Source organism: Psittacula echo (genome assembly GCF_963264785.1).
Source record: "Psittacula echo genome assembly, chromosome: 14".
Classification (NCBI taxonomy): Eukaryota; Metazoa; Chordata; class Aves; order Psittaciformes; family Psittacidae; genus Psittacula; species Psittacula echo.
The window spans coordinates 3,826,336-3,853,173 of NC_137750.1; the positions used below are offsets into that span (position 1 = coordinate 3,826,336).

Consider the following 26,838-nt stretch of genomic DNA (forward strand, 5'->3'; position numbering starts at 1 on the left):
GGGACCCCCAGTGCTTCAGGCAGCTGTGGCACAGCACCACAGGGGTTCTGCAGCACCAACCGGTCCTGCAGCATCCCAGCAGCGGTGCCTCGGGGGTACATTTCTTCAGGCATGCATAAAGAGCCGTGCACTTCTGTAGTGTTTTCATTAGCACTCTCCTGGGTGTTTCAGTCTAAATCCTTCTTTCTTGGTAGCTACCTTAAAGGATTTTACCTAAAATGTAGTTTTATGTATGTGTGCACTGAGCAAAGCATGGTAGTCTTAAAAAGCCCATTCACAAGGAGCAAATGAGAGCTCCATGCAGTAAATACCATCCCGAATTACACTGTCATTCTGGACCGAGCAGAACTTGATGGGCCGAGTGATTCATCCATCAGTCATTTTCCCCAAAAATCATGCTACTGGAAGATTATGCTTTTTATTAAAGGAAAATATCACTCTTAGTGTTCAGTACTTCCTGGCTTCGCTATCAAAGTTGAAGCAGAACAAAAACCGTATCTTGCAGGGGTTTTGTGCTTAATTCAAAAGAACGGAACTGCAGGGTGTAAATTGGTAGGAGAAAATTTTATCCCAATGCTAGGCAAAGTTTTTGGTTTGTTTTGGGGTTTTTTCATCCCATATTTTAACAGTTTAATAGAAGAGTGTAAGGATCTCCAAGTTATTCCAGAGTGGTGAGCTCACTCTTCTTTATGCCCAGGTTTATCCCACAGCTGCTAATTTGTCTGAGCAGTTCAACCAGTGACAAAAGCAGAAGAGCATCAGCAAGGAAGCTGCACTATTCTCCGGTTAGGTTTTCTTTTCTGCTGATTAGGTTTACCATAGCTGGTAATGGTATTACATCTGGTACTGTATGTGCAAAACTCAACATGGGAAAGGTACTCCAATTTCTTTTACTACAGTTTGGGGCAAGACAGAGGGATAAAAATGGTTTGTGGCTATCTTATGATGATAAGAATTTCAGTGGAGGTAGTTTTTTACTATGCCACTGCTGCACTGTGAGTAGTATCTTCACATTAGCCTTAACATAGTCCCACTTCTTCACAGTCCCAACTGTCATACCATTAAACATAAATCGTGGCCCCAAGGAGCCCACTTTTCCAGAAAGGATAAGCAATGTACCCTCCATAGCATATCAATCTCCAGCTTGTCCTGAAGACTGTCAATTGTGCTAAATTATGTATAAAATCAATGCAAGGTGCTGTCTACCAGAGATAGGTTGACATTGGCAATTTATTTCTTGGGTGCCATGGTTTAGTGTGAGGTGTCCTGCCCATGACAGGGGGTTGGAACTGGATGAGCTTAAGGTCCTTTCCAACCCAAACTATTCTATGATTCTTAGGGAGGAAGAGGAGTACGGCGTGAACAGGGAAACGGACACCCCATGGAGCTACGATTTCCCACTGTCTATTTCTGACTAAGTGAGGTGTAGAAGCCCAATATTGTTCATGGATCTACACCAAACATCATCTCCCTAAGAAAGCTGTCTTCTCTATGTCTCACACATGGATTTTCTCCCAACTGCATCAGGACAGGGATCCCCAAATGATCACAGAGCAATGCCGTTCACCCACCGCTCACCGCTCTCTTTAAAAAGGAGGGGGAAAGAAGGAAACAAAACAATAATTACATTGACCATGCCTTGGTTCAGTAATGACCTGGTTACTGGAGCCCACATTGCACAGTGAGCCCCGGATACGTTAAAAAATACAAATCTTTTCACAACGCTTTCTGTATTTTCCGATGGGTGCTGGGAGCATCAGTGCTCTGGTTCCGCATCCATGCAGGTCTCCCAGGGGTTCTGAGGGAACCGAGGCAGCGCGATCAGGAGGAGGGCAATGCCACAGATGAAAAGCAGGACGAAGGAGGCACAGGCGCAGGCGAAGGACCAGGAGTAACTGTACTCGATCCAGAGCGTCTCCTCGCTGTCGATCATCCTCTTCACGGATTGCCTCATGACTTCAACAGAGATGATGATGCAGAGACCTGAAGGAAGACAGGAGCACTGGGTTGAAGGACCAGCTGTTGGTTCTGCATCCTTCATTAACCACTTTGTCTGTCTTTTTGCCTACAGGAGCTGCAGTGAGATTCACAGGTGAGGCATTGGCTTCAGTGTTCGAAGGAGCCAATGCTGCCAACCGCTTAGAGCTCTGCTATCACCCAGGCCATCCAAGTCAGCTGGTGACTTGTTGAGTGTGATCTTTAAGGCAGGATTGGGTAGGGATAATCGGTGGTGGAGGAATAACTGCGTTCCCTAGGGAGCTTGTCCAAAGGTTGAGTAAGATTGTTACTGAGGGGACAATTTGCACCTCTGTCTTTCACTCATGGTGACATGTCAGGGTATTGCTAGCTCATGTGAAACGGCAGTCTTCACGGTTTTGGGAGCCAGCTGTGTATTTTGGGCCTGAATAGGCTGTTTCTTTGGCATGAGTCTCAATAAATGAGGTGGAATAGTGAACACCCCTCATTTCGACTGGGGCTGGCACTGAACATGCTAGAAATACCCCTTTTAAAGGTAGCTGGAACAGCTGCTCTGCTGGGTAATGCTTGTTGAGCAGGATGCTTTCAGAGCTCTTCAGCTGGAGCATCACACAGAGACCTGTAGTCTGACTGTGGCTGGGAAGAAAATGCCAGTTTCAGGGTGTTTTAGAAGTGTCTCCATCCTCCCAGGATCTAAATGTCTCTGTCATCCTATGAACCGAGTGCAAGCGTGTGAGCACCGAGCCTCCTACCTGCAAAGGTGTAGAACATGGATGCTGGCTTCAGCAGATAGTCCCTCTTCTTCCTGAAGGACAAGAGGACGCAGATTGTGCCGATGATTGCAAAGCCAACGCTGAAGATGGCAATGGCTGCAGCTGAAATGCTGTACTCTGCCAAAGCAAAACAAACACCAAACAATGCGAATGGATGCAAACTCTGAGCATGCTCCCGTCAGCTGCGGTGGCTGCAGTAGGTCTCTTTGAGGAATACATATACACAGCAAGGTGATCCTGCTGAATTAGGTTCTCCCCTCAAATAAAAGCAGGGGCAAGTATGGGCCATGTATCTGCTGAATGTGAAGGGTACAAAAACAGAGCAGGAGGAGGAATCACTTTGTGAACACTTACTGAAAGAGCAAATGGCACCACAATTGGTCTGAAGAAGCTCTGGGCTGGAGCTGGTTTAGCTGTGCTGCATAGATGTTATTGTTGAAGCCTTTCTGGACCCTGTGCTCTCCCTTCTTCCATCACCCCACACTCTGCTTTCACAGTAAATAGGCAGCCTTATGCTATTTTTACTCCGTGCCTGTACAGCAGAGCCCTAACAAGGCCCCCGCGCATGGTGCTGATGTTGTACAATGCAGGAGGACAGCTGTGTCCTCCATGGGGCTCAAAACCTGAGCTGGCAAAGCAGGCAGGAGGCCAGAGGTGAAGTGTTGGCATGGCACCTCTTCTATTTATCTTTATTTCTCCCTTAAGCCAATGATTTCCAGCTCTGTGGAACCCAGCTTCTTCAGAGCATAGGATTAAACACTCCATAAAGCATCCTGGTTTTTGCTAAGCCAGCTCAGATGTGTGCTGGACACTTCCCCCAGCTGACTTCAGTGCCTGAATGGAGGGGAAGAATTGCTAATTGAATAATTCAGGCCTTCATTTACATCTTGCATTCGTTTTCAGAGGAATTCAATATTTAACACACGCAGCCATGCGTGAGCATCACAGGCCTGGTGATATTTGCCTTTCAAGCTGTTAAAATATAGATCTCCCAGGCAAAATCATGAAGGCTTTGCCTGTTACTAATTAGCTCCCATCAAAACATAGCTATTTTTGCAGGGAGGAACAGCAGATCACTCTTTGTTCTCCCTGGTTTTCATACCACTGTTTTAGTATGATTTCTTTCATGTTTCTCTTTCCTATGTTCTGGAAGTGCCTGAAACTGTTTGTTTCCATATGAAATCTTTTGCTGGGCTTAGGCTTTTCCTTTTGCTTCAAATAAAAGGAGCTTTTCCTGATTCTTTCCCTGACATGACCAAGAAGGCATTGACTGTGTTTTTAGACCAGATGGCTGGATCTGATAATATGTAGAGCAAAAGCAGGTAGTGCCCATATATGCTCTTCTATCCACTTAAACTTCCCATTGCTTCCTGTCTTAGGAAAGCGCTCATTTAGGAAACCCAACTGCAGGGTTTTCCACCATTATAATTTCACTGCAAGAAAAGCAGATTGTTTAATAAGTGTCACGCAATCATCTGCTCGTGTACTCCACTGTCAAACACATTGTGTGGCAAACTAGATTGGAATTTGCCCTTAATGAGAGCACGAGAGAGAAGCGTGTTAGCGATGTGCTCGAAATATTGGCTTTATCAGGGACTTATTAGAAATGTGAAATTTATCCAACTTTTCCAAATCCACGCTCTGAAAGCACTGAATTGTGGGTTTGTAGGATTTCTGCTCCTTCCTTCCATTGATTGCTCTGGTTTTCACGTGGCTTCCATGTAAAATCCATCCGAACCATAAGATTCCTGAGGGTCTTCACAGAGTCTCTGTACTTCTTCTCAGGGTCAGGATGCTGTCTGGGGTATGATTTATTCGTTTAGATTTCATTAATGTTTTCTTCCTTCGATGGCGAAGGCTCAGGGATCGTGGATAATGGCTATGTTCTAACGTCATTTTGATGCTGGAAAGACTTTCTGCAGTTTTCATGCGTATTGACAGTGTTACATGTTTGTGGGACAGCTTTCAGTAAAATCACACTTACGAGTGTGAACGTACATAAAAGCTCTTCCCCTGAAGCTGGCACTTGAACTTGGTCAGAGCATTCTCCACATTTTTCCCAGCTGATGGAATGTGATAGGAATTCCTCTATTGCTTTCAGTGGGACCAGGGTTGAACCCTCATTTTGGGGACCCCTTTACCTTAGGCCTTACGTACACCTCAGCTCATACAACGTTAGGGGAATATTTTTCAGGCTCATTCTTACCTTTCTGAGTGGTTACTTCAAATATCTCTGAGCTCTGTCCTGGAGTGAAATGCTTGAAGTAGGAGCAGTTGTGTTCTGGAAGAGAAAAGGAAATGTAGTTTTGTGTAAACCTTGGATTAAACACAGTAAAACTGAATTTGCTTTTTACCGATGTATCAAACATGCAATGTTTTTAAGGTTCCCCACCCTCAGTGATACCAAGAAACTGGAGTTGGATCTGTTGTGTTCAGGAGCAGATGGGTAGCACACCAAGCCAGGCCACCAGCTCCAGCTTCAACCTCAGCATCTCAATGGGATGCAGGAGGGCCTGGTGAGGACCTGCTGCCTGGAAGCTCTGGCAGCAGCAGGGTTAGATGGTGGAGGTGCTCTCACTATTTATAACCCATTTAACTGAAGGGATGTGGAGCTGGGGGAGCAGTTGCTCGCCAGGAGGTTGGCTGGGAGGTGCAATCGCGCTGAGCGGTGCCAGCTCTGATTGCTCTATTCTGCTGAATGGGGATGGAGAGGACACAGCGCTGGCCCCAGCATCCCTCCTGCACCCCAGGCTGGGCTTCCTCAGCCTGGGAAACCGTGCCAAGGCTGCATGAAATACCCTGCAGCAAGGGCACGCATGGTGAACATCAGCATCTTTGTCCATTGAGTAACAGAGTCAGCACCAATTTCCAGGAGATGCTTTGGGGTCCTCTCCAGCATCCAGGCTGGGTCAGGCTGCACCAGTGCAGGTTGTGGGGTAAATCTGAGCCAGGTCCTGGGTGCAGGACCATGCAGGGTGTGCTACATTTTGCCTGTGGGCACTCTAGTGCGTTTTGGTGGTTATTTACAGCTTTAATTTCTAGTGGCAAGAAGATACCAGTGCATTGTATGTTACCTGGTGGGTTCTGTGCTATTTTTCTGTCATGTAAATGGCGTATGTTGGAGTTACTGATTCAAAGAGGATTTATTTTCTCTCTCCCAGGAGACAGGCAATTGCAAAGCAGCATTTTTGGGCCCGTAAGTGGAAGATTCCTTTGAGATGTTCTTATCTACTTACTTGTATAAGCTGACTTTATTTAATGTGGAGCTTCTTGCTGCAGACTAGGTTAATGTTTAGCCCTGGCATCTTCTGACCTGTTCTTTATTATCCCTGCAAACAACTGGAGGAAATACAGTTGAACTCAGACCTCTATCACTGAAACTGCAGATTCTGAGCCCTAGAGGAAGGTTGTGTGCCTCTGCCAGGGACCAAGTGGTGGCTGAGGCTGAGCATCATGTCTGGTGATCCCAGTTTGTGGATCCTTTGGCTCCTGTGCTAAAGAGGAAGGAATGGGATGAAATGGGGATCCTTTAGTATTATTTGGTTTGTCTTTTGATTAAATCTCTGAAAAGCCTGAACTCAAAGGAGGCCCCATGTGTGTTGATTGTACAAAGCCCAGGGTGAAGCCATCCAGATGCAGTGTGACTGAGGGCACAGCACAACTCTGTGTCCATTGCAAGTGAACCAAACCAGTCCCCTCTTCAGTCTGTGAAGGCTCATCAGAGGGGGACACTCTGCCCATGGTGCCCCTGCCCATGGCAGGGGGGTTGGAACTGGATGATCTTAAGGTCCTTTCCAACCCTAACTATTCTGTGATTCTATAACACACAAACCCTTCTTCTAGAGATGCAGGAAAGTGAGCTGCCTCTGTCTCATGACTTACAGCAAAGCTCTGCCAAGGCACAATCAATAGGGTTATCACAGAAGGGGGTTAGCTCTAGGGGAGGTGGTTTTATGTAAATAACATTTATTGTGGGAAAATACAATTAGATTGTTTTGGGTGAAATGATGTATTGTTTAAAGAGGATTCAGTGCTCTGCTGAGCTGGGAATACCTGTTTCAACAAGGCTGTCTGTTATTCAGGAGAACTGAGGGACTTCAATGCCTCCTTGGTGCCATCATGAATAAGATGAAAGCCCATTTGTGTCACACCACGTTTACATAATGGATAGGACTTAAAATGGGTTTTATAATGGATGAAAACTGTGTGGCAATCTTTGCTTCTCTCCACCCTTAACTGCATTATCTCTGCTAGGAGATCATCTCAGCGTGCTGATGGGAGCAGTCAGTCCGAACTCTGGTTGAACCCTGGGGGTCTGCAAGAAGGAGACCTCATGGGGGAAGAAAGGGCACAAAGGCCACGAGATGTTGGAGCCATGCAGAGTTTCAGGTGGCTGCTGTCCTCCATGAGCAGTGCAGTGACAGGTTGGGAAGGGGCTGGAGACCCTTGCGCTTGAATGTGAGTGGGGTTTGTCGCAGGCTGGATGGGTAAATCCATGTTAAAAACGTGGATTGTAATGGAGGTTTCTACCTGTGTTAAGTTTGGGAGGCAGGACCTGCTGCTGTGACTAGGAGAGGTGTTAAGGTGAGGGCTGAGTGGTGGAGAGGGCCGGACCTCAGGATCTGACCTAGCCAGCAAGCTAGGGGAAGGCCTTTGATACGCACTGAGTTACGGAGATGGTATCTCCACATGGTTTAAACTCATACCAGTTTTGCAGAGTGAATCTCTTGCATGGAGACAGCCCTGCTGAAACCCATCTGCTCAAGCACTTTTCCTCTGCAATTGCCTGAACTGAGGTTACCATGTTTACAAGGACCTATTTAACATGCCAGCAGCGCACGCAGGCTGTAGAGCATCGAATGCACCAGAGCCCGCTTTGTAGGATAGCAGCTACACCAGAGTTACTGACAGGGGTGGTGAACTTGGTTTACAACCAGTAGTAAATTGCCCTGATGCCCACCGGTCACGGTTAAAAATGTCTCAGTGTTAATCTGAATTTGCCTTGTTTTAACAGCATCTCTGCAGCGGGATGCTGAACCCTTTCCAGTTTGTCAACATCCTCAGAAGCGCGCTGTAAAACTTTAAAGCCCTGCCTAAATCACAGCCCTGCTTTGTGGTCTGCGAGCCTGGGCACCCTCCCCATTTCGCACTGTGCTGAGCTCAAACCCTAATAAATAACGTTAATTGTGCCATCCATTTCCTCCTCGGGGAGCGACTGGTGAATGGTTATTAATGCAGTGATAAATTCTTATGTTTCTTTTGCAGTCCTGGCAGTAATGCCTGGTTATGCCTCATGATTTGCAGGAAAACCAGTGCCCACATCGGCTCTTTTACTGCGTGTTGGTTCATTCACATTGTCTCGGCTGCTGCAGGTTTCACGACCCTGGTGTTCCCCTGCTGACATCTCTTCTAGGAAGTGTGAAATCATTCTAACATGAGCAGTGGGGACGCAACATCGTTTAGCAGCCTGGATCCACTGTGGCTGCACTCTCCCCTCCCCTTGCTGTGTTCCCTGCCTGAGTAAAACAGGGATTTATGTATATATTTACATATATATATATAAAAATTATATTATTATATATTATATTCATTTTTTAGATGTTATATTTTAAATGTATTCTATATAAAAAGTATAAATATATAATTATAATCTAGAAATATATATAAATGTGTTATATATATTATATGTATAATATAAATATATTATAAGTGCAAATTTTGCCCTTTGAAACCTCAGATGCCAATTACAGGATATCACCCAAATCCCCAAATATCTTTAAAACCTGGGAAACCACCTCTGCTGTGGGATGGGTGGCTCAGCCCCTTCACTGTTCCCCTGGTTATTCGCTGTGCCCAGCAGAACAGCAGCGCTGGGCTGTGATTCAATGCCTGTGCAAGCACATGCTGATGTCTGTCAAAGATAGTGGCTGCTTTTGTGCTGCCCTGCCCTGTGAATCTGGTTTTTGCAGACAGCTGGCTATTTACGAGGTTTATATTTACCCACGGTTGGGCAATTTCCCTGTTTATCCACCCATTTCTGTTTTTTTTCCCCCATTTGTGGGAGCTTTCCTCCGCACGCGAGGGAAAGACGTACAGTGACAAATGGGTTTCTAGGCACGTAAGTACCTTCGCGTGAGACATTAAGCATATGGATGACACACTCCCAAGTTTGGTTAGAGGCAGATCTGCACGCTGAGGCTGAGCTCCTCTCTTCAGAACATGCAATTTGGCCAAGGAGATAAAGAATTGCAGTGATGCAGCGAGTATACAGCAAGCCCGGGCAGTCAGGTTTTTCACAGGGAATTCTCAACTATGCCTTAACATCTATATTTCATTTCAAGCAGTGAGTCCAACATGAAGGCAATCCTGTTATTTCTGTTCTGGAAAGCATCCAGTACCTGATCAGCCTTCTAAAAAAGCAGTGGAGCTCAGCCACGGAGGCAGTGTATTAGCGCAAGCGGCGCGAATGTTGCTGACTCTGCGATCAGCAAAACCATAATGAGCTCCTTTTACCATGGGAATGGAATGGTCTTCCCGGAAAGCAGCCCTGCCAGGTCCCCCACTGCCCTCCCTATGGATAGCACTGGAAGAACCCGTGGTGATGTGTGGGACCAGCCTGCCAGCGCTGAGGTGAGGAGTTTCTCAGTGAGTTGCTGAGAAACTGCTTTGAAGCCAGCTTATGACTCTTTGTTTCTTTTGGATGCTGGCAAAGCATCCTGCAGGTCCTGCTTCCTCCCTGCCCTGAGCAATGGTTGTTATTAAAATAGCTTAAAGGCACCCTAATGCCCACCATGAACCGGCTGTTCCTTCGGGAAGTTGGATCTTTTGGATTTCCAGGTCTATATATGCATGATGGACCCATAAGTCCTGTTTCTTGCCTGCTGCCATCAGTGTCCCTGGGTGCTGCGGGACCCTTGGCTCGTGTTCAGCAGAATTTCCTCCATCCCATGGGACAATATCCCTCTGTGATTTCCACCATGTCCAATCCTCCTCCCCTTCTCCCTGCTGCACTCATCGTTCACAGAAGGCTCAAATATGGTCACAAGCAGACGTGCAAGGCAACACGACGCACACTTACAGCAAGAGTGATGACAACAAGGTGTGATTGCAGACCAACATGAAAACAGCCCCATGCCAAACTAAGTGCTGCGGGATAGGGACCCCCTTTTCCTTCTGCTATGACCTGCAACCTCCTAAGCAAAGCCTGGTGTGACCTGACGTGCTTTCTCCCATGCGTTGGTGCATTGCTCACGTACCTCCTGGCAGGCTGATTGGCCCGCAGGCCTTCTCTTTGGGGTCTTCATTGTGCATAAAAATCCTCTTTGTACAGAGCCGCCATAGCCCAAAATGAGCCGCTTCGCAGGTGGTGTTGTAGTTCTCCACTTTGGGGCTCAGCACGGCCCAGTGGTCCGTCACTACAGCTGCAAAGAGCAGCGAGATGCCCACCAGGATCACGAAGAACGTCAGCCGGACCTTCAGGGGTTTGCTCTCATCCATCCCGCTCCAGACCGGTGCTCCCAGCGGGTGATTCACGAGGTCTCCCCAAATCCCGGCTCATCCGAGCGTTGGGAAGTGTCAGCAGGGAGAGCGGGATGGCCACCGGCAGCTGCCGGGCTGTGTCAGCTGCGCAGAGAGGAGGCTATTAATGCACATAGGGAGAGCAGCGCCGGCGGAGCTCGGCTTTCTGCCCCGTCCCACCGGGATTGGTTTGGATTCCCACGAGCTGGCGGGGCGGGCGCTCGCTCCCAGTCGCTTCCAGCCGCCGCTCAAAGGCCGTAATCTCTGGACTTGCAGCATGCCCAGAAATAGGCATTAACAGGACCACTGACTTTTGAGCGAGGTTACAGAAACATCTGTGTTTATGTGAGTGCCGGGCCCGAGTTCAGGCTGATCCTGAATAGTTTAATAGCCAGGGAGCCCGCTCGCTGCACACCCGTGCCTTCAGCCTGGGACAGCCTCTGCAAGGAGCCCTGAGCTGGAGGTCCCTCCAGAGCCCAGCACTGCAGTGTAAAGGAAGTGACAAAATAAGCAAATAGCTTTATTTTCAGCTTTAATCTGAGTCCTATATTTTTATTATCACCATTATTACTATTATTATTATTAATATTTGCATTATTTTTATTTTAAATATATTTATTTTTACTAGTTTTCTTATTTTTATTATAATTTTTTTTACTAACTTGCAGTATTCTGAGTAGGTGGGGTTTTTTGTACTTGTTTTTTCGTTTATTCTTACCTTTATTTCCTAATGCAAAACCTTCACAGCACTCACTTTCCCACTGGCCAGGTCGGCCTGCAATGTCTACAGTAACTCCAGCACCCACCCAGCACATCCTTTCCTCCTTTGAGAAGTGACTTCTCTCTCCCTGAACCCAGCCTCTCTCCTTCCCTTTGGTATTTCAGCTGATCACAAAGCTAATCTGATGATAATGTCAGTGCAGAGGCCACTATGGAGGTGATGTTACAATTGCGGTGTCAAACAGAGGAGGGTTACAATACCTCAATGTTAAAGAAATGGCAGTGGAACGCTGCAAATACCATGTTATCGTGTCAAGATAATGTCAAAGCTCCTCCAGTCCTGTTTTATGAACACCCCAGTTTGATGTCAAAATTAAGGTGCAGTGGTGTTAGCTCGAATTAAAGAAGACAATCTGTGAAGCAAGGAGTTAAGATGAAAGGGGAGCGTGGGAGAATAATAGGAAATAAGGAATAAGTTAAGAAAGATTCATCCAAACCAACTGTATTGAAATAGGACTTCAAGGGGTTAACATTGCTGTGTTTGATGTGTGACAGGGTTTGATGTGGACACCCCTGGGGAGCAGGGTGATGTGTCTGGACCCAGTATAGCACCTGGTGCCCCGGTCCTGCTGGGGTTGGGAGCCGTGGGCAGGAGTGAAGGTGTGTGGTGCAAAATGGAGGGGAAAGGGACTGGGCAGGGCACCGGGGCCATGGGGCAAGGCAGGGACCAGAGATCGAGAACATGTCCGAAGGAAAGTGCTCAGAGCCTTGCGCAGGACGGTGATGTGCTGTGTTGGGGCTGGGAGAAAGATTAGAGGCTTGCATTTAAACCAGAACCAAGAGTTCTCATAAAGTGGAAAAGCCCGAAGGGAGCAGCCTTTAAACCAGAAATGGAGCGCATTAAAAATGTAACGCTTTCTCTTTTGAAGTAGCCTTGTTAAATTTCACTAGACATCAGTCGGTCTTAGGAGCTGCATCCTGACTCTGCTTCCTTGCTGCTCCGAAGTGCAGGTCCTCCGCAAGCTGAGCAGAGGAAAGCCAGTGCGTGCTTGCCAATGTGGGCACAAAGCGAGGCTCTGGTTGCTGGGGAAGCAAGTGCTAACGATCACACTTTAGACTCATTACAGCCTGCAAGCACCGCAGGGGTGGGAGCTCACCGATTCGTTTTGTTGGTGCTGGTCTTTGTGTCTCTTCCAGTGTTGGCAAGAATCGTGCTTTTTGTTCTCATTTAGGCCCTTAGATCTGGGTGAGTTCCTCGATTTCACTTCGGGTTTCCTAATAATGTCCAAGAAGCAACTGAAGTGCAATCAGAAGGTAAGAGCTCATCCTCCCCAACCCTGCAGAGCAGAGCTGGTGGTGCAAATGAGCTGTGATGAGCTTCTACCTGAGCAGCAGTGGCTTCCCCCAGGCTGAAAACTCCCATCACGGCAGTGGAGGTGAAACACTGTCCCCAGCCCAAATAAAGCGGCCTGCAGCCACCAGCCCATGGGACAGAAAGTATTGTGTGGGGTTATTGCTCCCCATGGGCTCTGCGGGGTTTGCTACATGGGCTGATGTAGCTGCATCACAGGGATGCTGCTGCCTCCTCTTTCCAGCACAGGCTCCATGTGGTTTGGGGGAATGTTGTAGGTGATTATTGCTTGTGGCCCTTGTAACTGCTGTGGTGAGAGCCAAAATGTTCCTCTGCCCATGGGTTAAGCCTCTGTCCTCAACCTGTGTCCCCAGCCTCTGTCCCTGTGTGGAGATGGAGATGCTCTCCCTGGGGCTGGTGGGCTCTGTGACTCAGGTGGGCATCTGACAAATACAGAAGCAAATCTGATTTCTAGAGGAGCAAAGGACTAAGAGAAACCCCAAAATTCTTCTGCACGTCCAGATCACGATACCTAATCCTCTAGGAATGGTTCCTGCAGCCTCCCTGTGTCAGGTGGCAAGCATTCACATCTGAAAATCAATATCACATGAAATATGAACAGGCTATTAATGAGGACCTGTTGGGAAGCAAGGAGGGGTGTAATTAGTTGCACTTTATCAGCAGTGAGAGACGCAATAATGTTGCTCTGCTGGAGAAAATGTTAAAGGAGGTGTCTCAAGACCACCTATTGTGTTATTTCTTCCCTAGCAGAGGCTCTGCTTCCCAGGATTTGCCCTTTTCTGTGTTTCTTCCAGTCCAGCCTCAGTATTCACCACAACCAGGTTAACCAAATTCTATGGTTCCCTTCTTGCAGAATGATGTTCTGCAGAAGACCCTTCCCAGGTGAGAATAACCCAGAGCAGGTTGCTCCTGATCTGTTCTCAGCTCAAAAGGGTTTACAGCAAACAGCTTGCTTCAAATGGGAGCTCCTTGGCAATGTTTGAGCTCCTGGGCCTGGACTGCTCCAGTGTGCTGAGACCACCATAACTGCAATCGGCTCTGCATAGATGATACCTCAGAGTACCACCAATGGCACCCTCCAAAGGGAGGTGATGCCATCCCTGGAGACATTCAAGGCCAGGCTGGATGTGATTCTGAGCAACCTGATCTAGTTGAAGACGTCCCTGCTCATTGCAAGGGGGTTGGAGTAGATGAACTTTGAAGGTCCCTTCCAACCCAAACTATTCTATGATTCTGAAAGCTCCCTAATCCTGAGGCTGAAATCTTGCTGCCACTGAAGGCAACAGCAAAACGTGTGTGGTTTAGTTGGTATTGTTTTCATTTGTCAATAGACTCCTATGTGCATGAAGAAGAGACACGATCCCGCACCCCTGGGCACAGCCTCTTGGCGTGCCATCCCCACAGCCCATGGAGCACCCCACCACTGCCTGCTCTGTGTCTGATCCACAGTTCTCTTCCAACACGGAGCACCGTGCCCGGCGTGCCGGTTTGGTAAGTGATCCCTTTCACTGCGGAGAAGCTGTAAGATGAGCTGCTTTGCAGACAGGTGCAGAACACTCCTCATTCCCTTTTATTTTCGGCACCTCCCATGTCTGTTAGTTTTCTCATTCCAAGGAAATGCCACATCCTCCTCGCCGGGCTATTTTACCACTTACTGGAGCCTTACATTTTGCTTCCCCCTCAAACAACATGATGCTTTGATACATCCCCATTCACAGCAAGGCAGCCACAGCTCTTGGGTCGCTATTTACCCACAGACTTGCTCAGCAATGTGGGAAAAACCTTTATTTTAGTTCAAGGGAACCAGCTTTGGGCTGGAGCTTTAAATGGCTCCTGGGGTTCACAGGCATTTGGAAAGGTGAATCCCTGCCTCCCTCCAGACATGCTGGTTGATGATATGCATGGGGAGATGCTGATAGACACAGGCAGCGTTCATCTGTAACAATAATCTGGAGGCTTAGGAACTTGGAAGATAAAGTTAAAAGAAGTATTTTAAGAAGAAATCGTGTCTGTGATAGGGATGGTTTGGAATGTCTGGGAGCAGCCAGGAGTTGCTGTACTGCTGGTTTTATGGTGGTGATCAGATAAAGGCTGTTGTGGAGCTTCAGCACACAGGGTTGAGCTTTCTTCAGGCAAAAATGGACAAGATCAGGGAGAGGAGGATGCTTGGAAGTGAATTCATGTGAAAAGGTGGAGGCAAAGCACAGGGTTAGGGCTGGCACTTCAGAAGACACTGGCTTATTTTTCTTGATGGTGGTTTGCAGTGCCTCTGGCCACTATACCATTCCCAAAACAGGCACCGAAACCAGAGTGTGTCTCATATGGGCCAAGTTTAAGCTGGAAATTAGAAGGGTTTTCTTAGTTTCTAACCCAAATACTGTGAAGGTAGCTTATCTTGGTGGTCTGCAGGACCACAAGAGTAGTTTTCTCTAATTTGATATATTGGCTTCTAATAACATTCCCAGCTGCAATCAAAATAGGTAGAAATGTGGAAACAATAAACACAGAAATCTCAGCTCAGAGAATCTGGAAGTTCAAAGTCATATACCTTTCTCCACACAAAAAAAAGAATACATTTAAAATGGTTTATTTAAAAAGTAAGGATTAAGTACATTATACATGGTTGTGATTATACCAGTAGAACTGAAACACAGTGGAAATAACACTTCAGAACTGCAGACAGAAAGGTAACCTCAAGGGACGTGGTATATTAGCCCTTGTGGATATGTGATCCATACAGAAAGAAAAGGAAATATAAAAATAGTTTACTGTTAGATGTACGGGCACATGAAGTGATTTCTCCTTTTACTCCTACTGTGTATGAGAAACTAGGAAGAGAGCTGATGATATACCTGAAACTTTGTTTCCTGGAAAATAGAGCCTGATCCCATAACATTTATTATGTAGGTCTGCTCTGACAGTAGGTACAGAATAATGCCAAAAGGCTGATTTTTGTGTTAATGATGTGATGATATCTGCAGGCCTTGTTGAGAAACAGGGGCTAATTTGTTCGATGCTGTCCAGGGAAACCAGAGAGATGTGGAAGAACAGATGATTTTTATTCTTATCTTTTTTAACTATCACTGAGTGGTTTCAAACTCTGAGCACAATCTTCTGTTCAGACAGATCAGCCATGGAGCAAGACACTGCTCATGGGCGGGAGTGATGTGACTTTTTCAGTTTCGTCAGAATCACAGTTTTCCACTGGAAAAGACTGATCTGGGGGGATTTTGTTTTTCACTGGAATTGTTCAATGAAACAACTTTATTTTTGCTTTGATTAAAATGTTATTATTAGTTAAATGATCATTAAATATTTAATTATTATTACTGAGCTGCAATTTGACATAGATCATGGGTTTTAAATCACAGCCCCCATTCTCCCACAGGGTGAAAGCTCTGGTCCCTGTTATCTCCCTGTGCCTTTGTTCCCTGTCTGTCCCATGAACATCCCATGAATACTTGCTCGCTTCATCTCCATTTTCAAAGGTGCTTTCTGGAGAAGGACTCAGACTGAAGCAGGGCATCGTTCTCAGAGAGCTGCTGAAACCAGCCTTGCTCTGGGGAGGAGCCTGTGGCAAAGAGGAACATCCCAAAACACTCGGTAAGACTCCCTTGTTGACATGGTGTAAAAATACTGCATGTGCCTCTGCAGGTCTGACCCGGGCTGTAGGGAAGCCTTGGGCTTTGGCTGGAATCAGATGGTTGGTTTTAAACACATTCACCGGAGAATGATGATTAAAAGAACAAAACCAACGCGCGAAGCAAACCTCACACTGTCAACTTCCAGTTCAATGGACATGAGCTTAGAAAAACAGCCTATATCTAACTCCTGGTTTTAAAGGGAATGGTTTTATTCTTAATTACAGTAAACACGAATGAGGACTTACTTCTAACTATTAGTTTTATTAACACAGTGGGAAACAAATAGTTCTGGGAAATTGCACTTGAAAAATACATCGACTATAATTAGATGTAAATTAATTAGCACTTAGTATGACACACTAATGAGACAGAAGGTTGGTGTTTTGTTTTCATTGCAAACTTCTACTTCTATCATAGCTAATCAAAGTATTTGAATATTACGAAGTCTCAAAAAGTAGGAAATAATTTATTGTTTGAAAGCATAAAGATTCGTGTAAAAAAAACCTTTCATCAAGAACTTTAATAATTTTAGAACTCTTTTATGTTGTCCTAGCCGAAAAGTAGGTAAAAAAGTTTTCTTGTCTGCCTCTGAATTTTTTCTTTAAAAAGCTTGTGTAACGTCTCTCTCCATCGTGTGTTGATACGGAAAGTAGCTCAACATTTTCTACTTTTCAATTGTTCCCATCCCTCCATTCACTTCAGGTCTCAGAGGTTTGAAAAAGGATCCCAGCAGAGTTTTAACCTGAATGGAAACTCTTAATAAGCAGGGATGAAGGCTCCAACCCACCTCCGCCAAAATAACCATGATACTCTGCCAGGCTGAGGGCAAGGCAGAGCTTAACAGCGACTAGGGGAAGACAGTAGTTTACAATTGAGACTTGTGTCTTGGTTCTTGCAAGGAGAGAGGCTTAAGCAGGGTTTACCTGGAGGGGAGAAGGGGTTCAACTTGCTTTTTGGATTGTTAAGGCAGCTCCTCCGGGATTTCCCTGGAGGACTTGGTTCCACTAGCTGAAAGCCTCATATCCAAAACACCACTTAGTCACTGATGCTGCGGCCATCGCAAGATGAATTAAGACTAAAGAGGTTTTAACAGTTTGGCTGAGATCTCCCACTATCAGTGAGCCGTGTTTTCCAAAATCATGACTTTTTTGTCTTGTCACCACTTCTCTAGTCTTCTGGTAGCAAAGATTTTCTGGCCAAAGACGATGGGTATATAATCTACAGGAATTAGATGCTCCTCTCTCACTGCACCTAATTCATTCAAGGGGAATTGGGCACCTCATTCTCATATGGCTTGGTCGAGCGGTCACTAAAATTAACATGAGTACTATTAAATTAAATTACCTTTGAGTCAGGCCCTCCAGCTTTGAGATTCCAAGCCTATGTGTAAAAAAATGAAAGCAGGAATTTGAAAGAAAAAGAATATTTCAGACTTTTTTAGAAACATACAGAAGCAAAGGGTACAAATTAGTTCCCCCTTAGGTGATGCATAGAGTTGTCTGTGGGCTCTCTGCACATCAGTAGATTCATCATTACAAAATAAATTAAATTAGACCAAACCATCATTTCCATCTAAAAGCAACTATACCTTGCACCATGCGGCACTTATTCATAATAAAAAGAGTTTAATAAATATCTCATAAACGGTGATTATTTTCGTTCTGGTTTAAAAAATACAAAGTTGTCATCCGTTCTGTTAACACTCAGTCCCCATCGCTGCAGGAAGTTTTGCTAGTCCGAACATATTAGCTTCTCATTTTCTCACGCACATTGCTTAGGTATCTTAGTTTCCAGTAGCGTTAGTGTTGCACTTGTGAAGCAGTAAGGAAAACAGGAATGCAGTCGCAGGGAACCGGCCACCCTGGCTCAGCTTTGCTTCTCACTCTTGCTATAAGTAGTCTATAGGGGCTCCTGACAGACAGCACTCAGCACCTTGCCAGATCAGGCACTAGGGCTAGTCAAAATGAGAATTCAAGTTTTCTAAATGTTAGGCAAGAAATGATATTTGCAAATATGCTCAAGTCCCACCTACTTTAATCCTTCCATTTTTAGGTGTTTCAGGATGCACCCACCCTCTTCTCCCCTACCTGCATTGCCCCAAGGGATGACTTACACCAGAAATGGGAGACCCCCCTTACACCCCATCAGGGAGTCTGTAATGCTCAGCATGCGGGTGCTCTGCGGTTTCAGTAGCACAGGTCAGTTTTAGAAAGTGTTGCCTTCAAAAATATTCCCTTTTTTTCTCTTTTTTTTTTTCTTTTTTTTTTTTTTTTGGAAAGAGGCAAAGCTTACGCTGTGTCAAAGGGAAGTGGCCCACTTGAGGAGCAGTTCGTATTCATCCTTGGGCTTGGTTATAAATTACATGTGCAAGTTCGTACTAAGGGATCTCAACATTAGAAAAGAAGAAGTACAACAATTTCTCTGTAATCCTTTAAAACACACTGGTGGCCAGTCCTTTGCAGTTTCTCCATGACTTTGTACACACTACAGAAGTGCAGGAACATGAACCGCCTTCATCTTGTGACACCAAGAACTGAAAGAAACGAACTCCAAATAGCTTCAATAAAAGCTATGAGCGTGTGATATCATTATGTTGGTCCAGAGGATCTCCACTTGCTACCTCAACACATGCCACAATTCGAGAGGTGAGAGGGTATTTTAACATCGCTCCTTCTCTTTCATGACCGATCCATTCTGTTTCGGTATTTCTTCAAAAAGCATGGGAAAGGAAGGTGCTTCAAACAGGCGTTGTTCTCCTGTTGACCATGTTGACATGGAGTCCTTCCTTAAACTCCTTCTGAAGGAAGTTGTGAACCTGCAGAAAACTGGCTTCTTGGTCTGCGTTGTAGCTGGCAGCAGTTGTAACCTTCAAAGGCTCTCTGGAAAGAGTGTACATGGAAATCTCATTCATAGGAATGGTGCTTGCTATCTTCATGCCAACTGGAGAAATGTCTCTAGATGGAGAAGGCTCTGTAGACCGAGAACTGGATCTGGACCTCCTCCTCCTGTACCTGTAACTTGGCATCCTGGCATAAGGAGAACTGGAAGAAGTCTTAAGGAATTCCCTCCTGGTCTTAAACCTCAGCTCTTTGTTCTTCTCAATATAAATGTTCACAGCCAGAACACCTATGGTTTCAGCCACGATGAAAGACAAGGCTCCAAAATAAAAAGACCAGCCATAGTTGTAATGGTTCTTTTTGTCCTCATCTCGCTTGTCACTCGGGTCACCTGTGTTGCTTGATATGTAGACAATGATCCCTATGATATTACTTAGTCCTAGAGACAGAAAAACATAAATCAGCGGTTATGTGCCTGGGAAGATAAAACTCAAGCCATGGTACTTTCTGGACCTGAATAGTTCAAAGAAATTTTATTACATTTATTTACTCTTCCATTTATCTCAAATTTTATTCATTCTTGAAAAACAAAGAACAGATCCACATCTGGGTCACATATGCTTGCACGAATCCCAAAATGCTCATCAGGATTTGTTCCCACCTCTTCATTGCCACCATGGAAAGAAGTAGCATATGGAAGCTCGCTAATATTGTTAGTGGGATTCTAACATTCAGGATAACAATAAGAATATGTTTTGAGCTCAGGGCTACAGCTGTTCACCTTGATCAAGATAAGTTCTCTTCCACCTTGCTGAATTTTCATCTATACGCAGCGTGCTTAATCCCAGCTTCAGGGAAAGCTATTAACAATGTGGCTGACTCTCTGCGATGTTTCTAATGTGAAAAATGGGCTCACCTATCACAGGTGAATATTTTCTGCCACCATAGGAAAGAAAAAGGCCCTGGATGTAAGAGATGCCTGATTCATCTAATGTTTAATACATTTTAAGTAGTGCAAAACCTGCTTGTTACTGAATTTAGCCTCCTTTTGCAGGAAAACTGAAAGCTTTTCTAGAATACAGTTATTCTAGAGCTCCAAAACATGATTTTGTCTTGAGAAATTTGCCCAGTGTGATGTTGTTACTGCTCCCAATCCAGAAAAGGGGTTTATATTTTATATGGCAGGGAGAGAACTGCCAACAAGCTTTTCCACAGTCCTTTTCAGTTTAAAAAGGCAGCACTTAAGGACTCAATTTAAGGGGAACATACCTGCTGCAACAAAGAGAATCCCAGCGCTGAGAATAATGTTGTTTTTGCTGTTGTAAATCCTTCCTGCTCCGACACAGAGACCTCCCAGCAACAGCAATATTGTGCTAAGGATGGGGAACACACTGGAGGCACGGACAATGCCTGGAGGGGAGATAGACAGGGGGAAAACCAAGACAGACAGTAATGATTTCAGATGCCTCCTCGAGTGCAAGTGCAGAGCTTACAAAGTCTCAAAACCTTTCGCTTTTGCTAGAATTAACACTGATTCTGCATTTCTGGGCACATTTTTGGGAGCCAAGGCCATGGGTAGGTGGCCAATGTGGCACAGACACTTTTCACTAAATAGCTTAAATCTCTTTCTCCTAGAACATCCGGAGTTACCACCATTATCAGAAGCCACCATGTACAGAGCATCTCTGACAAGGCATGAGGTAAGTGACAGCATCACGCAGGGAGCAGCAGTGAAAAATTCATGAGCTGGCTACAAACCCTACATCTGGGGATGGCTTCAGCAGACAGATCCGCTCCGTGATACATGCACAAGGTGAGCAAATTACAGCTCTTGAAGTCTGCAGCGTATGAGTTGCCAGCGAGCACAACTAATAACCCCTTTTTCTGTCATTGAGTATTGAGGCTGTTGAAACCTTTCTGATTGTTAAGGGAGAGATTTCAGCAAGTGTGTCTCGGATGTTTGTGTTTAGTTTCCTGACAGCTAAGTAGAGCCATTAAAAATTCTGTGTGCTTCAGTCCATTCACCAGAATGGGCTATAAAATCCCTGGAAAAAAGATTCAAAACACCCCTTCAAGCCAGCTTTCAAAGTCGGGTCACTACAAGGCTAAGCAGCAATCGAAAGGGAACAAAAAGGCTGGGAGAAAAATAAACAAGCACAAGAAGAGCGATGTCTCTATTGTAAAACCAAAGGGGTGAAACCTGGTAGGCGTTCCGGAAAGGCAGAGCGAGGAAATGAATTATATTGTTGTAGAGAGAGAGGATTTTGTTGAAGAACGGGAGATAAGGTGCTGAATACTGCTGTGGAAAACAGGATTGCCCCAAAGCTGGGGACAGTGGAGAGGCAAAGGCGCAGAGGGGAGTCCCATCAGGGTGAGCGGGTGCATGGGCATGGGGTCAGAGGCTGCTGTCACAGGGCTGGGTGCACGGAGAGGAGCAAACCTCCATCTGGCTGGATCTGCTGCTGTGGTGCCATTCCCAGTGTGCGCTTTCCCGGGTGCCATCCATGAGCAGTGCCCGCTTCCCAAGGAGAATCAGCCAGATGTTACGGCTGATGCTTTCTCATTTTACTTTTGATGGCCGTGGTGTTCCCAATTCAGTGAATCGCTTCCTAACGATTCCCCTGGTAACCGGTGGCAAAGCTCCCACTGACTGCAAAAGGGACAGGGCTGGGCATTTAAAGTGCTTTTGTGAATGATGCAAAACCCCTCCGGGAACCCCGGCTACGCTCCCAGCCCTCATTAGGATGGTGCAAACACAAAGCCAAAAGGACAGTCCCTGCCTGGGAAGCTTATGCCTGTATCAATCTGCAACAGTGAGAAAAGTCTGTCTCCTACCAAAACCGGCAATGTCGCTGCACGTGTCCGTTACAGACAGGGCATTTTCTAACCGGATCTAAACCCAATTCAGTCGATGCATTACTATTCAGACAGCATCTTGCAATAATTGGCAAATCCAAGCAATGAGGGTGTAAGGTTTCTAATCAAAGCCTGTTGAGTGGTGAGAGCCTGTTCGGTTGTCCTGGGTGTATTCCCACGTGTGTGGTATGAAGTAATGGTGCTTTGACCTTTGGGTCAGTTTTTAAAGTCAATTATTAGAAACAGATTCAATGTCATCTCTGTGCTGCTGGACATGAAGGCACCCCAAATCACTGTCCTGGCAAAAGGCAGCACGGCTTTAAAATCTACTGTGGCCCACGCTTTCTGGCTGTTGTTTCCTCAATTTTATGGTCATGCTATTTATAATGATTTCAATTAAATCAAAGAGCTTTCCTAAAATGCTTCAGTGATATCATCAGAAGGAACTTGCCAGACATGCCAAATATAGGGAGTGGGCTGTTCTACTTGTAGCAATAATCTCCAGAGATGATTTTTCTACAGTAGAATTAATATGAAGAGAAAGAAAATCAATATGAATTAATTTTATTCATATTTATTTGTAATTAATGAATATGAAGAGAAAGAAAACGCCCAGTGTTCTCTTCTTGTAGAGCTCTACTGTATATTTTTCCCTACAGTGTGTAGCTCTGGTATTTTAAAGGAAGCTCATAGGTACCATGTAGAATTTACATATGGCTCCTGATACTGGTAATAAAACGACAACACACCAAAACCCATTAAGGCAATCTGATTTTTGCTTTCTCCCCTGCTTTCTTTTCCCCTTGTTTACCATCCTGTCTGTTTACATCGGCTGCTCTGCACTGCTATGCCTTGTGACACCTCCTTCAGTGGAGCGCTGCAGCGTGCTGTGCTGCTCCTCCCTATGGGGCTGTGAGCCCCAGTGCTCTGCTCATGCTTTTATTCTCCTCCAAAAGGCAGGAGCCAAGCAAACAGCTTTAAAAAGGGGATTCTATAGCGTGTGGGAAAGAAGTGTAGACATGCCCTGGAAACGGAGTCCCCCTCCTGATGGCTGCGCTTTTGCACCGCAGCAGAGGCTCACACGTGCAGTGAGGATGAGTATGGCTGAAATCTCTTCTTCTGCAAAAGGAGAGGTGCATGTGCTTCATGCAATGCTGGGTTGGAGCAGCTTGGTGTCCATGGGCTGCAGAAATGCAAGAGAGGGAGGAAGCTGGAGCACATGCCTGGGGTTGGGCAATGCTGTCACCAGCCTTGGGGACTGTATGGGCTCTCTGGGCATGGCAATGGTACCCTGCTGCTTGCTGGGGCTCTGCACACACATGTGAAGGGGATTTTTTCACACACCCAGATTGGTGTGTGTTGTCACAAGGAAGGCTCAACAGGAGGGATCTTACGTGAGCTCTTTTGCACATGTTAGTGGTCACTGCGGCTGCTGCCCACTTAGTTTTGCCTGAATGCCAAAAGGCAAAATCTAAACTCCTGCTCCTACCCATACCCTGGACCAAAGTCTCCTAAAATAGGTCTTTTTTCACTGATTTCAATAGGCTTTTGAACCAGTGCTTTATTCTGCTAGCACTATGATGCCTACATTTATCTCAGGCCTCTAATGGAGTGGTCACTGTGGAGCAGGCTGAGACCTCTCATGCTGCTCTTTCAAGAGCCCCAGATGAACACGGCATTGGCACATTTGTCTAAGCCAGACAGGAACAATACGGATTACCCTCACCATGGCCCTCTGAGAAACTTGTGCCAAAAAATGGCTAAAGAACACTGTGAATCATACAGAGACAGAGATTGCAAAGGTGTTGCACAGAGGGCAGAAACAGGACGGAATGTCTCACATCTCCTTTGAAACAGGATGCAAATATCCTCATATCTTAGACAATGATTCGATCCCTATTACATGTACATATGAGCTCATCTCTTCTGGATTTAGATGCATAGCCTTTTAGTAATCTCTGAATCAACTGCATGCATTTTAAGTGGAGCTTCAGTTTTTCTTACAAGAGTTAAGCGAGGAGCCCTGTTACCTGTGCAGATGATGTGAGGATGAGCTCTTCTCTGTGGGGCTCATTTTGCAGCAGACATAAAGGGTTGGACCAACTTGTTTTTACGATCTGTACTTAGTCACTTTGGAAAACAGCTTTTAGGAACACCCGTCACAAGCACACTTACAACCAATTTACCAATCTCATGTCTTACTGCAGAGCTGTAGACTGTTTTTCCCCATTCTCCCTTCTCTCCAAATCAAGAAGGCATAATACGCTTTTATCAAGATGCTACTTAATTCCTCTTTCCTTTACAGGCCTTTTACTAATGATGTTTGCTTCTTAAAGCTGAGTTAGCATTCATTTAACATTAATTCCAAGTCTTTCTATGAAAGATAAATGCAGCTGTGCTCACACTGTGCTACCCTGCCTTCGCCTGAGCACTGAAATCATGTCACCCAAGCGCTATGATTGATCTAAATCAACAAGAGTAAAGAGCAAAAAACTCTGGGTTTTCTGGTAAAGTGTCCTTTTTGGAGATTGATATTTCTGTGTTAGTAACTAGAATTTGTTTCCCAGAAGGGAGCAGAAGGGCAGAGTGGTTCTCTAAGTGGTGTTTCAGGTAATTAATAGCAGTGTAATTGAGAAGTGTTTTGACTTGCTGGGTGTCTCAGCCATCAGCTCATTCATTGCTCCCTGAAGCTTTCCCAACGCCTTGTGAACTTTCTTGGTAAAGGGCATTGCTTTCAGCGTGGTTGGCCAGCTCAAAGGGAACAGTGAGGCTGGGCATCCTCTGGGGAGTGGGAAATCTAACTCAGACTCTGCAGGTTCCAAGACTTCCCATCAGCTGAGCGAGTGGTCATCTGGAGGAGCTGAAATGATTGCCCTTATTTCAAACACCAGGCTGGTGGTTGAAATTACTTCCATAGTAATTCCACGCACAGAGCAGCAATGGCTGGCTGTCCATGCAGGGAAGCCACAGCCCATGCTCATGCTGAGATTTTGCTGTTAACTGCAGAAATTTCAGCTTCCTTCCTACAATGCAGTAATTTCACTGCAGGGGGAGGTGGCTCAGCAGCTGCGAAGGATGAGGCTTGCATAAGGGTTGGGTTTAAGCATTAGGAAATGCTTACCCCACTCCTCAAACTGGTTTTGATACCCTAATCAGATAAATAATCCCTCTGTAAAATGCCCTTACCAGTCTGGGAATGATGGCTTTAGTTTCCATTTGGAAATTTTCCATATATTTAGAGAATGAGCACTACAATTGTAAGCATTCCATTGGTTGAAGGAAACCCTTGAAATGGGGGTCCCCGTTGTTATGGTTGTGTCAGGGGCAGTGTGAACTGGGCATACATCACCACTGCTCTGTACCACCCAGTTTTGGCCAGTCTCTTGCAGTGAATAAGACTTGCTTGGTTCCACTCTACACAATAGAAACCCAGGAACATCTCTCTGCCTTCTGTATTAGGTATTACTTTTCACTTACGGAGAAGGTATTCTGAGCTGTCATGGTCATAGTCATTGTCTTCAGGGAAATGGTTGATTCGGAAGCAATGTCCTTTGTAGATTCCTAAATGGAAAGAAAGCAAATGTAACATGTAAGGAATAGAACCAGGTCAATGCGCTTCTGCCAGCTCTGCTTTGTTCCCTTTTCCTCCCAGGTTGCGTTAGTAAATTTTTCTCCTGTAGGGTTTGTCACAAACCATCTCTCAGGCCATGATTTTTGGGCAGATTGGGCTGAAGCCTGGCTGAAGGAAGGAAGAGCCAGGATTTCTGGGCTCTTCTCTTCAGTCTGCTGCTAATATTGTTCTCTTGAGATTTGAGAACTCTCTGTGCTTTATCAGCACTGTGCTTATCTTAACAAGCACACTGAGTTTGCAAAGCTTCTTTCTGCTCCTAGAGTGACTGTCACTCTGGGTCCCTGCTCTGGGATGGTGGTCCACAGCAAAGCCAAATTCCAGTCTAGCTCCCATCACCTCTCCTTTCTCATCCCCAGTGAAGTGCCGGCTTCCCTTATCAGAACTGGCAATTGTTGAACTGTCTGAGGGCTCTTCAGTCACTCTCTCAGCTTGGAAAACAAGTCCATAAATCTCTTCCTGCTCCAATTTAAACCAGTATGTCCTTCTCAACATTGGCTCAGCTTTTAATGGCATATTTATTTATTTATTTAGTTAACTGGGAGCCTGTGCAGCAAGTCAGGTGTGAGTGTGCACTCCTGATACCTGAAGGAACAATACCAGAGATGGCTGGATGAAGCCCTCGCTCGACTGAACAAGATAAGGTTCAGCACTTTGTCCATCTGGATAAAGCTTCACATTAGTATTTTGTATTATCTTCTATCACAGTTATCCATGGCCACATCCAGTCTTAGCTGCTGATGGGTAGTTGCACTGCAAGCTGCACGGGGACCTCTCCCCAGAGAGCTTATTGCAGGAGCGAAGCCCCAAGGTGTGATTCTGCCTTGGTGCTTTCACTATTCATTAAGCAGCACTTTCATGCTCGGGAACATACATCACCCAAGATGAGTTATCCTCTGCACAGGGGTTTCGGTGCTTACAGCTCGAGCTGGCAGAAGGATTTAAAAACCTTCAGTTAATACTGCTTTAACAGAAGCACAGCTGCAGTCTGAAGGATATAAATGTGGATTTATTTCACTACCTATTACCAATGATTACAAAGATCTCAAAAGAATTACTAATCCGGAGGATTTAAATTGCACCCTGCGAGTGTCAACTGCAGGTTTGCTACTACAGTGCGTTTAATTCTTCCAGTAAAAGATGTATCTACTCTAATTGCGGTAACGGCTCAGGCTTTCTCTGCACAGCACTTCAAAGGCTGTGAACAAGAAGTAAGTGGCTCATGTCACATCTGGAAGAGACACACCTGCCCTGTCTGCCAGGCGGAGGAGAGCCCTTCAGCTGGGACTGCTCCTGCTAAGCATGTTTGTCCGTGCATCCCTGTGCCATCAGCTGGTTTGTCACTCGCTATGGCTCTCCAGCAAGGCAATCCAAAATCCAGATTTTAAAGATGCCACTGCTTATTTTTATGGCGGTTCACGCCATGAAATTATATCACTCCCAGCTTAACAGGGCCTATGAGATTGGATGGTCATTGCTTTGAGCCTCTTCATTATGGTGTACTGATTTAGAG

General features: G+C 45.6%; 2 protein-coding genes across 2 annotated transcripts in view; both read right to left on the reverse strand.

Moving 5' to 3' along the window:
- Positions 1-1,756: 1,756 nt before the first annotated feature.
- CACNG1 (calcium voltage-gated channel auxiliary subunit gamma 1) lies at positions 1,757-10,247 on the reverse strand (the record flags this gene model as incomplete). The annotated part of the gene is made up of 4 exons (XM_080629542.1): positions 1,757-1,983; positions 2,730-2,867; positions 4,957-5,031; positions 10,007-10,247. 4 exons carry the CDS (start codon positions 10,245-10,247, stop codon positions 1,757-1,759), a joined length of 681 nt encoding a protein of 226 aa, XP_080485668.1.
- A 7,594-nt stretch (positions 10,248-17,841) lies between these two features.
- CACNG4 (calcium voltage-gated channel auxiliary subunit gamma 4) overlaps positions 17,842-26,838 on the reverse strand; it is a gene marked incomplete at its 5' end in the record, with an annotated part of 39,889 nt that continues 30,892 nt past the window's right edge. Inside the window, 3 exons of the mRNA XM_080629579.1 lie at positions 17,842-19,280; positions 20,111-20,251; positions 25,175-25,258. Of these exons, the coding sequence (XP_080485705.1) occupies positions 18,742-19,280; positions 20,111-20,251; positions 25,175-25,258 (764 nt within the window). The 3' untranslated portion in view covers positions 17,842-18,741. The remainder of the gene's footprint in view (positions 19,281-20,110; positions 20,252-25,174; positions 25,259-26,838) is intronic.